The sequence below is a fragment of the Cariama cristata genome, unplaced genomic scaffold (genome assembly GCF_000690535.1).
Source record: "Cariama cristata isolate BGI_N322 unplaced genomic scaffold, ASM69053v1 scaffold17499, whole genome shotgun sequence".
NCBI lineage: Eukaryota > Metazoa > Chordata > Aves > Cariamiformes > Cariamidae > Cariama > Cariama cristata.
The window spans coordinates 15,739-29,764 of record NW_009636516.1 but is presented as its reverse complement, the minus strand read 5'-3'; the positions used below and the strand labels follow the sequence as shown (position 1 = coordinate 29,764).

General features: G+C 38.9%; 1 protein-coding gene across 1 annotated transcript in view; it reads left to right on the top strand.

Annotated features, from left to right (window-relative positions):
• Window positions 1–12,091, top strand: part of CEP152 (centrosomal protein 152kDa) — a 26,091-nt gene extending 14,000 nt beyond the window's left edge. Inside the window, exons 18-27 of the mRNA XM_009707946.1 lie at window positions 518–780; window positions 1,265–1,329; window positions 1,666–2,320; window positions 3,949–4,123; window positions 5,576–5,755; window positions 9,260–9,341; window positions 9,431–9,537; window positions 10,302–10,458; window positions 10,724–10,827; window positions 11,076–12,091. Coding sequence (XP_009706248.1) covers window positions 518–780; window positions 1,265–1,329; window positions 1,666–2,320; window positions 3,949–4,123; window positions 5,576–5,755; window positions 9,260–9,341; window positions 9,431–9,537; window positions 10,302–10,458; window positions 10,724–10,827; window positions 11,076–12,091 — 2,804 coding nt within the window. The remainder of the gene's footprint in view (window positions 1–517; window positions 781–1,264; window positions 1,330–1,665; window positions 2,321–3,948; window positions 4,124–5,575; window positions 5,756–9,259; window positions 9,342–9,430; window positions 9,538–10,301; window positions 10,459–10,723; window positions 10,828–11,075) is intronic.
• Window positions 12,092–14,026: the final 1,935 nt, after the last annotated feature.

Below are 14,026 nucleotides of genomic sequence, written 5' to 3'. Positions count from 1 at the left end.
ACTTCGGGGGGGGGGGGGGGTGGGGATGTTAAAACCTTGTTTGTTTATTTACTTTCAGAAAGAGAACTTCTATGTAGATAGACTTATGCACTGTTATTCTGCCATTTGAAGTGGCTTTCAAGAATGTCATTTTACGGGCCTCTGAAGAAGTCAGTAGGTATTACACATGCTTAAGACTTTGGAGGAAAAAAACCCAAACAAACTAGACCTTGTAAAGTAACATGCAGAATGTCCTGAATGTCATAGCTGATAATATGCTGGAATCTTTCACCCTGATCCCTGGGTGAGTGGTTACACTTTCTTATTGTTTCATTCAGTTAAGATATAAAAGTCCTTTGTGTCCTGTCCTATAGAAGAAAACTGTGAGTTACCAAATGATCTCCTCTCTGAGCATGGTTTTGCTCTTTACCTGTTAGGGAAGATTATTGGTGTAAACAGAACTTTGTTTGTTAAATACCAGTGAAATTCTATTTATTTGGACACTGGGGGGATTTTCTTAAATATTTTTTTCCTTAGAATAAAGAACAAGTCTTTGCAAAAAAAGAAAGAGAATGGCGAAGTAGGCTGGAAGAAGCAAGAAGAACTGTAGTTGAGTGTAAGGACTGCAGCAGCCAAACGGACGGAGTAACTGAAGTTTCAACTAAAGAGTTAGAAGGGATTGTTGAAGAACAGAGGCTGCAGATCCAGAAGGCTCTGAAAGAAAATATGGCCTCTGAAGAGGCTTTAAAAGAATTTGAAATAGAACTGGAAAATAAATACCGTAAAAATCTTGCCTGCCAGGTAACAAATAATTGTTCTGTCTGGAGCCTGTGGAAACTGCCATGTGCAACTAAGTCACCTGAAAAAAAAAATAATTAAATGTTCTCTTCCACTAACTTTCTCTTAAGCTCAGTAGATGATATTTGCTCTATTAGAAATATATTTTTTTAAAAGTTCTGAAGAAGCTGTAGCATGTAGCTTCTTTTTTCTAGCTGTTAGTTTTTCACACAGTTGGACAGGTTTTGCAGGATTTTGCAGTGGAACTGAGCAACACTGACTTAAAGTTTATACCATTTTGTTAAGAAAAATAAATCTAATATTCATCGTTTTGGTATCAGTTTTGCATCAAGAAATGCATCAGATGCTGCTGGTTGGATTCTTTTAATTTCTGTAAACATAGCAAATCCAAACTGAAGTTTATTCTTTCATTGCTACGTGAAAGTAATAATAAAAATGTGTTTGGTGGTGGTGGTGACTGAAGTAGCTCTTTTTAACCTGCTTATAGGTAGATGCAGCTTTAACCCAAGCTCGTGCTAGGTGGCTGCAAGAATTAACAGACCTCAAAGAGTACAAAATAAATCTAAAGACAGAACAAGAAAAATGGGAGAAAGAACACAAAGAGACTGCAGCAAAGCAGGTAGCCCAAAATACTTATATAAGTGTATTGGTAAACAGTTCAGTCTTCCGAATCCCATATATTACTGAGAAATGAATGTAAACGTAGGTGGGGAATCATTAAGGAAAGACGTTTCTAGTGTACTCTGGTTCTGATCCATTTTTTTTGCCTACTATATTTTTATTAAATAATTTGAAAGTCATCTCCAAGAGACTGATAATGACCTAGGGTTATATTTTATGTATATATAAATGTATGTGTATATTTATAATGACTGTGTCATATATTCGCCAGTTAGCCCTAGTTCTCTCAGCTGCTGAAGAGAAATGGAAGAAAGAATATGACAGTACAGAGAAGTCTGGACCAAGAATGAAAGAACTTGAAGAAAAGGTAATTTCTCTCAAGAAGGAATTGGAGCTAAAGAAAGAAGAAATCCCTGTAGCTATCAAAGCAGAGCTAGCAAAAGCCCGTGCTCAGTGGAACAAAGAAAAGCATGAAGAAATCCTGCAGATACAAGAGCAAAATGAGAAAGACTACAGATCATTCTTAGATGATCATAAAAACAGAATTAAAGAGGTACTTGCAACAGCAAAGGAGAATCTTGCAAAGCAGAAGAATGATCTCTCCATTCAGAAAGAAGCAGAAATAGAGATGTTACTAGACCAAAAGCGGCGGGAATGGGAGGCTCAGGAAACAAAGAGACTACAGGATAAAATTAATCGGTATGAAGAGAAGACTCTGGTTGAACTTGAGTACTTGTTGAGTGAAATCCATGAAGAACTAGTCAAGTGCACACATAGTAAGCATCCTTGGAAGGATAACTGTTTTGATGCTCATGTTCAATTAAACAGTCAATGCAAAGACAAACTGAAGGCTTGCTTACAAAAGGCCTACAGAACCACGGTTTATGTAATTCTGGAAAAGAAAGAGCAAGAATGGAAAGAGGTAATATTTCTGTAAACTATATGCCAATCGGAAAAGGGATTTGAGAAGTCACTCATACCTATTTTCTCCCAATATAAAATATCTGTGCAATCCTGAGAATCAGAGAATCCAATATTTGAGTTCATTGATAACAGTCCTTTCAAACTGTAAAAGAGGGCTAAATCTACCATTAGCAATTAAAAAGGGAAAGGAGGAATGTATCTATGACACCTTCAATCTTTAAAGAGAAAGCCAGGTTAGGAGTGTCATTCTTTAATGCCAAGATTCATAAATTAAGGATATGAATTCACCATCTTAAGTTTCAGAGCCTGTTGAAGGCTCCTTGTGACCTCTTAGGTGGGTTCTGTCATTAAGGCCCATCTTAGATTTTTTTTTTTGCATAGCTGCTTTTTTGGTTTTTTTTTTAGAAATCTAGCAGTTTGTAATGGTGATTGGATAGTGATTGTGGATCATGTTACTCTTCCCCCCCCACCCCCTTCTCATACAAATAGAGATGGAAATGGTAAATCCTTTTTGCACATTATCTGTAGTAGAACTGAATAGTTGACAAACTGATCTATCTCAGGAATAACAGTCTTAACTTTATTGTGACTGTAGGAAATCCTTTTCAATGTGCCTGCCCAAATGAGGAAAGACATCCTACCCTCTTCTAGATGAGTTTGGGGCTAAGTAGAGTTCTGTCCAAAAGCTTCTCTTTCTGTTTTGGCAGATTCCTCTTGTTGCAATGCTTATGCTTGTAGTAAGTTTTTGGTTATGGGGAGCATCCCACTGGAAACGCCGTTATCACCCAGCATTTAGCAGCTAGGGAATCATCCAAGAATGGGACAGAGAAGGAAACTGTCTTGTTTTTCAAGAAAAGGGGAGATGGGGGGGAAATGAGTATGAAGGTAACATTGACATGAGGAGTCACTTTTTGATTTTTTAGCGGTAACATGCTTCTGTTCAGAAAGTGGTCCTTTAAAGTTTTCTTGTCAGGAGTTATTTTCACAGTGGTAAAGAGAATTGGATTTTTTTCCTATGCCTGATGCATCTTTTGCAATAGATATGAATATCTCTTGGTAAACTGGTTTTAATATGCCTCTGAACTTCAAAACGTTGGATGGCTTGAACCACCTTATCTAGCAAATTCTCTGTAATTTCTTAATAATGTCTTCTCTTATGCTATCATAATAACAATAAACAAAGGAGTTACATTTTTCTAGATGACGTTCCTGTCTCTCTACTACCCATATTTGTGCAGAAACTCAAAATAGGTCCAAGCCCTTTTTCTGCTGGATATACCTTCTAAAAAACAAGTTAGCTTCAACTATTCAAAGACACCGTATAGTTCTGCAAAGTTAAGGGCTACTGACATTTCCAAAATAAAACTCAAGATAGCCAGGTACTCCTGTTGCAGTGAATTATGTTAAGTAAGAATTCTATGTGTCAGAATACATGTTTTCCTCCTGATTTGAGCTGCAATCTACAGTTCTATTGCATGTTTAAGGCACCTGTGTTACAATACTAAAGCTACTTGGTGGCCAGGATTGCTTGTTTTTATGCATAACGTGCTATTTATCTACTTTAAGATGGTGTAGAACACTTCTTTGCTCTGTGTTGGGTTTTCAGGAAGTGTTTTTCAATTGCAGAAATATGAAGAACTCATGAGTAGTGTGAATAAAGCAGCATATCCTTGCCTGCAATATGGTGAAAGAGAAACTGAGGATGTGGCAAGACCTCCTATGTACAATGTTGAACACCAAGCAGAAGCACAAGGGAGGCTAAGACGACAGCCACCCTTGCAGGAAACTGGAACAGACAAAGGTATTGGGTTTGTCTTTATTCTGGAAAATTGTGTATCATCAGATTAAGTTTGTTAGTAGCAGTCTTTAATAGTTGTCTTACTGATGACTCTAATGCAATGTTAGTTAATTGGTGAATATTTGGTGATAGAGAAAGATGCAGTTCTTCTCACTGCAAGGTTGTTTTAATGTTGCATGAACTTGTACTATATTAAAGTCATAAACTGTGCAACAGATGGTACTGGTCTCCAGGTTACTGATTTAATGCTAGGCTTTGAGGTTTAATTTTATGAAATGCTAGTAGCTTTCTGCTTTTTAAAGCTGTTCTTCGGGAGTAAAGATTTAGCTGCTGTTATCTGCTGCAGGTGTAAATACTCTTTGGGAGTTGTGGACATCAACACTAATACCTTTGGTGTATAACAGCTCATAAGCAAGCCAATATTGATCATGATGAGCAGGGTATGGTCTAAACTATGTCTTGTAAGTGGGTAATAATAAATCAGAGCTTTGAAGACCAAATTATACTACTTGCTTTTGGCATTAGACAAGACAAGGAATTCTGCATTACTGTAAAGGATATTGTTGTGTCAAGAATTGTAGCTTAGCTGGCACGGTAGTTTTTTCCAATTCTTTTGATCAATAATGTAGTTGAAAAAATGCAAATACCCAGGTGATGTTTCTCTCTGTTTCAAATTTTTTTTTTTTCGTTCCTTCCCCCACTCACAGTATATACATTAACATTGTAGCTCTTCCCAAAGTTGTCACATGTTCTATGGCAAAGCTGGAGACAGTGTAGCTGGAGGAAAACTTCATGGGAGGCATAGAAATCTCTCTGGGGCTTTCTGTTTAGTTTGGGTTCTTATGCAACTGAAAAACATAAAGCAAGAAAACCCAAGAGAGTCTTTGGCTTTATGCCTATAGTGTGGCTTCAATTCCTTCAACACCAAAGTAACAAACCATCTATTAACACAAAACAATACAAGTAGTGCAGTGCTTCTGTCTCTAGACCTCCTTGTCCTGGCTATAGAGAGCAGCTGTCACTCTCCTGGAAGTAGCCCAGTCTTTATGAATTTCTTAACTAGACTCAGTTGCATGCGAAGCTTCCCATCCGGGAGAGTCTCCTTCAGCTGACTCTAAAAGACCCTGCTTGACTGGGATAGTGTTTTTGTTTGGTTTTTTTAAAAAATGTCAACCTACAAGTCTTATATCACTGACTGAAGACTTGAATCATCACTGATGGGAGTGCCTTGAGGCTGTGAGGGCTCAATGACTTGATAGATGCTGCTGCACCTTCTGTAACAGGGTTCCAGCCTCATGTGATTATTTTAAGTAGACTAATGTGTTATATGCTTTCCAGCAAGAGAAGGCCTAAGTAGAGCACTGGAAATAGTAAGGTTGGGTGTGATTTTTTTTTTTTTTTTTTTTTTTTTTGGTCCCATGGTTGCTGTATAATTTTTAGCAATTACTGTTGCAGGTCAGAAATGTACAAAAAGGAACCTTGAGTCTCAGGAAGATTTTTGCTGTGAACACTGCTGCCAGGAGCTTGAAAAAAGAGAGGCTGTGTGCCAGGACTTGAAAAGAGAGCTGGAGATAGCCCACAAACATCTTCAGCTTGCTGTGAAGAAATATGAAGCTAAATCAGAGCAAATCCAAGGTTAGGATTTAGTCATGTAAAGACAACTTTGAATGGCTCTGCCTTGCTGGCTGCATGAGTCTTTCATCTGTTGCATCATTTAGTTTTCAGTGGATAGAATGGGAGTGTGTGTGCATACTTAAAAAAAAAAACCAAAAAAAAACACACAACCCCCCCACAACAAAGAAACAGAAACTGACTTTCTCCACCCACCAAGAACTGCCCCCCCTTGGCTTTAAACATTACTTATCACTTTAGTACTCTTCCATGTGTATCAGGAAAAGAATAGAGGAAAACTGAACATGGCAGATGTTCTTTGAATATGTGTGTATGTGGATCCCATTGCCCATGAGGGTTATACAGATAATGCACGCATGTGCACATACGTACTTATACTTGTATATGAGTCGGGGAGTTCTTTGGGACTGTCTCCTTTGGGACTACTGCTACTGTGCACATACTCATCTCCCCCATAGTGGGAGTATAAAGAGCAGAGTGGCCGAAACGTTACTTGGTTCCTCTTGGTACCAGTAGTAGTAAGCCACTGACCACAGCTTTGTTGTACCTTCCTGTAGTTAATAATAGCTTGGAGCTGTAGTTCTGTTGATTTTCTTTCTTTTTTTTTGTAAAACTATAAGTAGCTTTTAAGTAGGCTTTATTTAGTCTCTGCCTTTCAAATCAAGATGTTCTTTCTCCTTTGTGTCACCTTGAAATCAGAAATACAGGACAGATGACTGAGAAAAGGTCTCTAGTTCTTAAATCTTACTTTCCTATGTGACCACTGTCCCTACCAATGATGGATATGAAATCCACTCTGTTTTTGGAAGAGTTACTGAAAGGAAGGCTTCTGCCTGTGGCATAGAAACAAGGCTTTTCTGAAGCTATTTCTGATGGAAAAAGATGGTGCAAAGTAACTTGCTTGACATTCCTCCATTGTAGGAGACTGCTGCTGATTCAGTAGTAGTGTTATCCAGTACTCTTGTTTAATACACACCCTGCTGGCTGTGAATGTCTTCTCTTTGCTGCCCAACATCTTATTTTTGGCATTCTCAATTTCTGGATCACCTTCTGTGGGCAGACTGATAGTGCCTCCTGGTAAAACCTCCCTGAGACTTGACCATCAGTTTAGTCAATTGCAATATTATCTGACTTGATATCACTGCCTGTATTTATTGTGGATGCTGTTGCATCATGTACATCTGTTGTCTTTTCAGCATAATAGACTCTATCCTTTATTGCTTTATTTAACTTGGTAGAAGTCTCTGGCCATAGTAAAATCTGGGCTAACAAGGATGAGAAGTCTTTGGCATATCAAACCGCTTTGCTGTACCTGTAACTACTCCTGCAGTTGTCTCTCCCTCTTGGGCCTTCCATGTAGGCTTTGCACTCAGAGGAAGTCATATTGATTCATCTGTCTCCGATAGCAACAAGAATTCCTTTTGTCTAGGTTTATCTCTGAGGGGATTTGTAGGAGGAATGCCTGCTTTGCTTCGTTCCTGTGCTGAAGAGCTTTTTCTTTGCTAATTGAGCATGATGTACCATATGGAGCACAGTTCCCATTTAGTTGGTATCTGAGAAACTCCATCCCCTTATTCAGCTGTATCAAAGTCAGTAGAGGTCTTTGTTTTAAGGAGCAGAACAAGAGATGTTCTTTCTGAAGGAAAACATGTTGGCAATTGAATAAGAGGATCATTCTCCCTGCAGTTTTTTTTAATCAGCTGAGGCAGTACACAATAGTATTCAGGGCATTTTTTTTTTTTATAGACTCTCCTTAAAGCATGGCAGGAATTGGACTTGCTGAAGGTTCTGTTTCAGGAGAGGTCTCAAACTGGATCCTGAGGGTCAGTAACTCTGTAGAATTGTTTGAGTGTGCCTCAGTGCCATCACTGTGGCCACTGTAATTAGGTTTCGCAAATGGTCAGCTTGGAGACAGCAGATGTGAGGTAGTAGGATTATACTAGGTGACTAAATAGTCTCTCTTGCCAAAGGCTGTGGCTTGTGTGTGTTGGGTGGAGTGGGATTTTTCCTTTTTTTTTAAAATGAAAAGTCTCAGTTTCTTGCTTTAATAAATTTTATGCTCAGTGAGGAAGAATAAAATGCTGTATGTTTAAGGGAAAGGGTTTTTGTCAGTTTGCAGATGTGTGAGCAAGGCTAGATGGGTAAGCTGCACAGATCTGTGTAATATTACTTCTGTGCTCTTTTGTCGACAACCATATAGCGAGTTAAACTTCCTTGGGGACTGGAGGAAAGATTGAAGGATAGTGGGAGATCTGTTAGTGAAAGCAGAGGCTACTGCTGTCACCAAGGTAATCACTGATACAACTTGCAACTGCTCAAAATGAGATTCAGACCACAAATGAGGATCTCTGAAGACCATGGATTGCTTCTTTTTCTCTGTGTTCCAGGATGCGTGCTTGCTTTTTACTTTTCTGCACGTCATCCTAGAGAAGGAAGAAAGCCAGACTTGTCTGTGTCTTTCCCAGGGCTCAGGTCCTCACGTTCTACCCATGAAAGGCTTGATTCTTCCAGAAGAAAGACTTGTCTTGAGTAAGACATGCCCTCTGTTGTGTGGTGACAGTGTTTTTGTTAGGCCGTGGTTCATGTGGGAACTTCTGTGGCTGGGTGCAATGGAGGTATCTCCAGCATTCAGCACGGTTCTTCAATTCATGTTGGCTTTCCTTCCTAAAATAGGAAAGCTAGTAATCAACTGTTGATTTTTATGGGTCTGTCCAAGTTTATCCATCAATTCTTCAAGTTTATGGTAAATACCTGTACCCTTTTTTTAAAATAATCATTTGCTTAGGTTAGATTACATAGCTGAAAAATAGGTTTTAAGGTTCTTTAACTTTCTGGAGATGACCCACAGGTGGACTACCTGTATGCCATGATCAACAGTTTTCAGTATCAGCTTGAAGTCCTAAGCTTTCGGCTTTTTCAGCTCCACTGTCTTCTCATTCTCTGTGGTGGCTTATTATAATATTTATATGCTTCTTTTTATCATTGAGCAGAGTTCAGCATGAAAGTCTAACCTTTCTCTGTAATACTGGCTTTTGGTTATTAAAAAAACCCCCCACCAAATAAACAAAAAAGCCCCCAAAAATAACCACCAAGTTGTATCTTTTATCTCTCCATCCCAAAGAAGGCACAATTGCTAACTCACAAATTAATAATTATTTTCCAATGTTTGCCAAAACAACTCTTGTTATTTTTTCCCCATCCTTTCTCTACATGTATGCCCGGTATCTCTGAAGTTTTGCCTCCAGCATAGTGTTAGTAATGGCATATGAAGGCTTTAATCTTATTTAACTACTATATGAGATGACTTTTTTTTATTCAGGCTTTGTTGAAGTGTATTGTGATCGATTCCTATGTGCTTGTTACTGCAACAGCTGTATATTTGCTGCTGATGCTTTGTGACACTGAGCTCTTATACTAGAGACAGCAGTTTATGTAATAAGTTCTGATGAACTCAAGTTGAATTTAGAGAAGTGCAGTGAATTATGATTCATCACTTTTTTTTTTTAGAGAATGAGAAGGTTCTAGAAGCTCTAATTGCAGAAAACTCAGAGATGAAGACTAAACTGAAAGACCTGGGGACACCACCAAGGTATTTTAAAAAAAATCTAAACAAGCTGATTTTTTTTTGGTAAGTTATAAGTTGCTTTTCTTGTGCACTGTGACTTATATGCATTTCAGGTCCCTGTCAAAGGGAGGCATCTCAAAACCTTGTACATCCTCTGTCTCTGTGAAAGGGCTGGAAGAAATGCGTGCTCAGTACATTAAAGCTGTGAGCAAGATTAAGTGTAAGTACTAAAGTCTTAGCTAAAAAGTTAGGAGAGCAAAATAATTTAGTTTGTCACTTTCTCCTCCTTCAGCCAACTTACACAGGAATCTGACAGCCAAATCTCATGAAAAGTAAATTTTTCCTTCTTACTAGAGTGAATGTGAGAAATGGAAGTGTCACCACAATCTTAGACAAGATTAAGTGTGATGGGTGAAGCCTTGTTATGCCATCCTTGCTTTGCTGCACTGCATTATGTCTTTTTAAAGCGGTAAAGTGTATTTTGAGAACTGATCTTGCTTCTCCAGCAAACAATCCACCTACTCTGCAACTTTGCCCTGAGGGAGAATCTACTTTTCTCTTGTGCTGTATCCTGCCTTCTGGCTTAATCAGCAACCTTCTGGCTGAGGAGAGAGGGTTAAGTTTGGCACCAGGTCTTACTTGAGTGCAGCAGGTCCCCAATGCCAGCTGCACTGCCCCTGAAGAATTCCTAGACCTGCGTTTTACCAGTGAACATTCCTCCCAGATCCCTGTGCCTAGTGTTTTGCTGCTTAAGAAGCAGAATCAGACAACTGAATTCCTGTCTAATGCTTCATATTGACCTGTTGTGGTCTTCAGTGGCATTTATCTGGTAGGCAACACTTGGCACAAGGATTTGGGTGGAATGTTGGCATCTAAATCCAGGCTCTTGCTCACTTGTTCCAGGTCTGCTAGACAATCCCAGTTTGTGGGGTTGGCATTTGCCTCCTCTGGGAGAAAACTGGTACTAATGAATTGTGTTTGTAGGTGATATGCTTTGTTATATCCGTGAAAGTAAGGAGCGAGCTGCTGAAATGATTAAAGTGGAGGTTTTAAGAGAGCGTCAAGAGACAGCACGAATAATGCGCAAGTACTATTTGACATGCCTTCAACAACTTCTTACTGATAATGGGAAACATGAAGGGTAAGTTCAAGTATGTTTGGAAATTACTGTTGGTTTTGAAAGAGGTGTGTAGACATTAACCTGGTGTTTGTCCACCTTGGAGCTAACAGTGTCTGACCTGAAGTCTTGCCAGTCTGCTCAGATTGGCATGGGGTCACTGCTGAGCAGTCTGGCATACTGTCTTTTCATTATCCTTTGACTCTCGCTAACATTACCTTGAAATAGAATGCAGAGTTGAAAAAGAATTACCCTTTAACTTTTTTTCATGTTCTGCAATTCTTGGCAGAGCTGAAAAGAAAATAATGAATGCTGCCAGTAAGCTTGCTACAATGGCTAAAGGACTTGAAATGCCTCTTCGACACATTCCCCAAAGCAAGTCTACCCGCTTAGGTATGTTGGAGTCTATAGTTGTTCTCTTCTTGATCATATTGATTTAATGTCTGTTGTAATGAAAATACAGATGGAAAGTGAAGTACTATTTCTCTATAAGCTTGCTAATGGAAATGTAAATATAAGCTGCTTATTTTGACAATGCTTACAGTTATTTATCAAAAACAAACAAACGAAAGAACCTAGTTTTTTTTTTTACAGCATTAACATTTCCTTCAATTAATCTATTTCCTTCCCTCCTCTCCTAGCTCTGCTATTAAATTCTGATCTACCACCTGGAACCGAGTACTCAAAAAGGGATCGCATGCTTCTGACTAGGTCAAACCATATGGAAAGCAAATCATGTGGCGAAAACATTACTGAAAAAGCCAATGATAAAGTTGTCCAGAAACGTCTACCACATGACTTAAGACAGCAGTTTGATGCAATGCAGACTGAAACTCCACATGTGCTTCATGAAACTGTGACTTCAAATATTCAGAACAGGAATAATTCTAAAAATTTGGATAGTGCTTCAAGAGATGTCCTGCCAGAGTTTTATCCAAATGAAGATGGAAGAAGAGAAAAACACAGCCCCATCGTAAATGTAGACAAAGGACTTGTGTATGCTGCTAGTAATATAGCACATCAGAATGCTCCTACATCTGCTATTCAAGTAACATTAGAAAATATGCATGCACCCCGCTTTACAAATGGCCATACCATCTCTGGGCCAACTCATCACATGCTTAAGAGCAAGAATGAAAGAATGGTCTTGAAAGAGGATAAATGTATCCAGTCATGTGGAAAATGGAAAAGTAAATATGAAAGAACTGGGGACTTTAATTTTCAAGAGACTCCAGAAAGAGATGAAGGAAGCTGTAGTGAATGGAGTTCTGTGAATGGAAGCCTGCATCTGGATTGTAGTGACATGCCTCTCTTATGTCCTGAACAAAAAAACGGTACTAATGTGCAAGCGCGGACTGCATACTGTGAAGAGTTTCCTCACATCGGGTCATTTTCCCCTGCAGACGAACATGTTGTTACTTCTTGGAGAGACACTTCTAATGGCAATGACAATATTCTCAGCACCAAAAGCAGCACTAAAGTTTATGGTAGAGGCCACCTGGTAACAAACCCAGAGCATACTTCACTGTTCAACTCTCATAAATCAAATTCTGCTGTCACACAGCTCAATGTGTCGCCAGATTCAAATGTAGGAAAATGCTGCAACAAATGCTTGGGAAAAAATGGTGTAGGATCCCCAGTTTCTTCAGCAAGATAGTGGTTTTTGATAGCCCACTTTCTAACTTGAACCAATACCAGCAATTCCTTGTTTGAAGCAGGGGAGGGGGGGAAAGTAACGTGATATTTAAGTAAAAATGTGAGGAGTGGGGAAAACCTGTTCTATTCTGTCCATTTTCTGGTCAATGTTACACAATTTGAATGTTATGTGAAGAAATTCTATGAAGTTACTTGAAATAATAATGCAGACTTTTGTTTACTGTTGTAATAAGTTTTTCATAATTGTTTATAGTGTATTATATACAAATTTATTAAACAGAATCTATTTTTATGTTAAGTTTAGCTTGCAGTGCAATTTTTATCTAAAAGCTACTGTAACTTGTAATCTCTTTAAATAGTTATGAAAATTCCTTCAGAGATCAATGGGATATGTTTTAGGATTTGTTTGAAGTATTTTAACTGACTTTTTTCCATTTTGAAGCACCCCCTGTAAACCTCTGTGTGCATCCCCATAATAAAAGTAAAAGTACTTGCATTTCTTCATTAAATTATTATAACAAATGACATTTCAAGTAAGTATTCTTCCCTTTGGTACAGCAAAAAATAGCTTGTACCGGATAAAAGAAAGGTATAAATTGGAATAAGCATGTTTTGCAGGTGTTCCTTAAATAGCATAGGTTATCAATCTAAACTGAAGGCACACTGATGTTCCTCCTGATACTTAGCTTCTATTTTAAAGACCTCCTCAAACAATTCTTGGTATGCAGGATGGGTTTGTGACTTGAGACTCTCTTGGGCAATCTGATGAGAGACTTTGAATTTCTTGGTGGCCTTTAATTGTTGCCCATAAATCCAACCCCACTTCCTCTTTAGTGAAGGTGGAGTTTGTCATTGTCAATGGGAACAAACTGAGGCCATGAGAGACTGCTTGTGCCTAAACAAACATGGGCAGTGGTTAAGTTCAAGGGCCAAATTCCGAGCTCTCAGCTGAGGAAATAGCTGTGGCCTTGTCTGCAGGGGAAAGTTTTTACTAGTTCTCCTCTAAGCCCCATGTGGAGGCTTTTTTTTCAGTGATGAGTGGCTTTTTTTTGGTTAGCTTAAACATTTTCCCAAATTGCACAAGGTGAAAAAGAAGCACATTTATTCCTGTGTGAGAGCTACTTGTACAAGTGTTTAAACCAGTGCATCAGATGAATTCATTCCTTGGGCTAGTGAAGAAAGCCTGCATCTGTAAAAGTAAACACGCAGTCCTGTAGGACATCCCTGGCCATTCAGACGGAGCGGCTGAGGGCCCATCATCTCATTGCTGTGGACCAAAACATAATTTTCCAAGTAATCCTTCATCTGAGGTGGGTTCAAGAGCTTCTCTGTAGTTGCTCCCTAAAATGTCATGCAGAGTGCCAATGTGCAAACTGCTTTAAAAATTGTACTAGAGTGTAACTTTTTACAGTACATTTTATTTCTGTCACCTTGTTCGATGCTGTTTGCATAACTCTTACTGTCATTTCTCTATAGCTTTTAAGAAGCTTCCTGTGTTTAAAAGCTCAGTGGTTTCAGTGGAGAATGAAGTACTTAATGATCCTAGTCCTGCTACAGCTTTGAACAGCTGATGATTTTTACATATTTAATTTAGAAGCTGGTGTCCCACACTGATGAGAAGGGATCTTCTGCATTACTGACTGCTCTGGAGAAAGCCAAGGGTGCAGCAGATCCCAGCTACCATGAGGAAACCAGAGGTGTTTTCTTCAGCAGGCCCCATAGCCTGACATGAGAAAAGGTTCTCTTGTGGGTGTCCTTCCTATCTTATGCAGATGGGGAAAAAGAGTTGCGGGGGGAAGTCTTTCCAATCCCAGCTAGTAAAAGGGAGAATATTTAAATGTGGACGGTAGGTGCCTGAATAGATTTGGCTGCTGTTTCAGTTGTCATATCACAGTACCAGGTGACTTCAGTGACCAAAATTGCAATGCATGTGAGA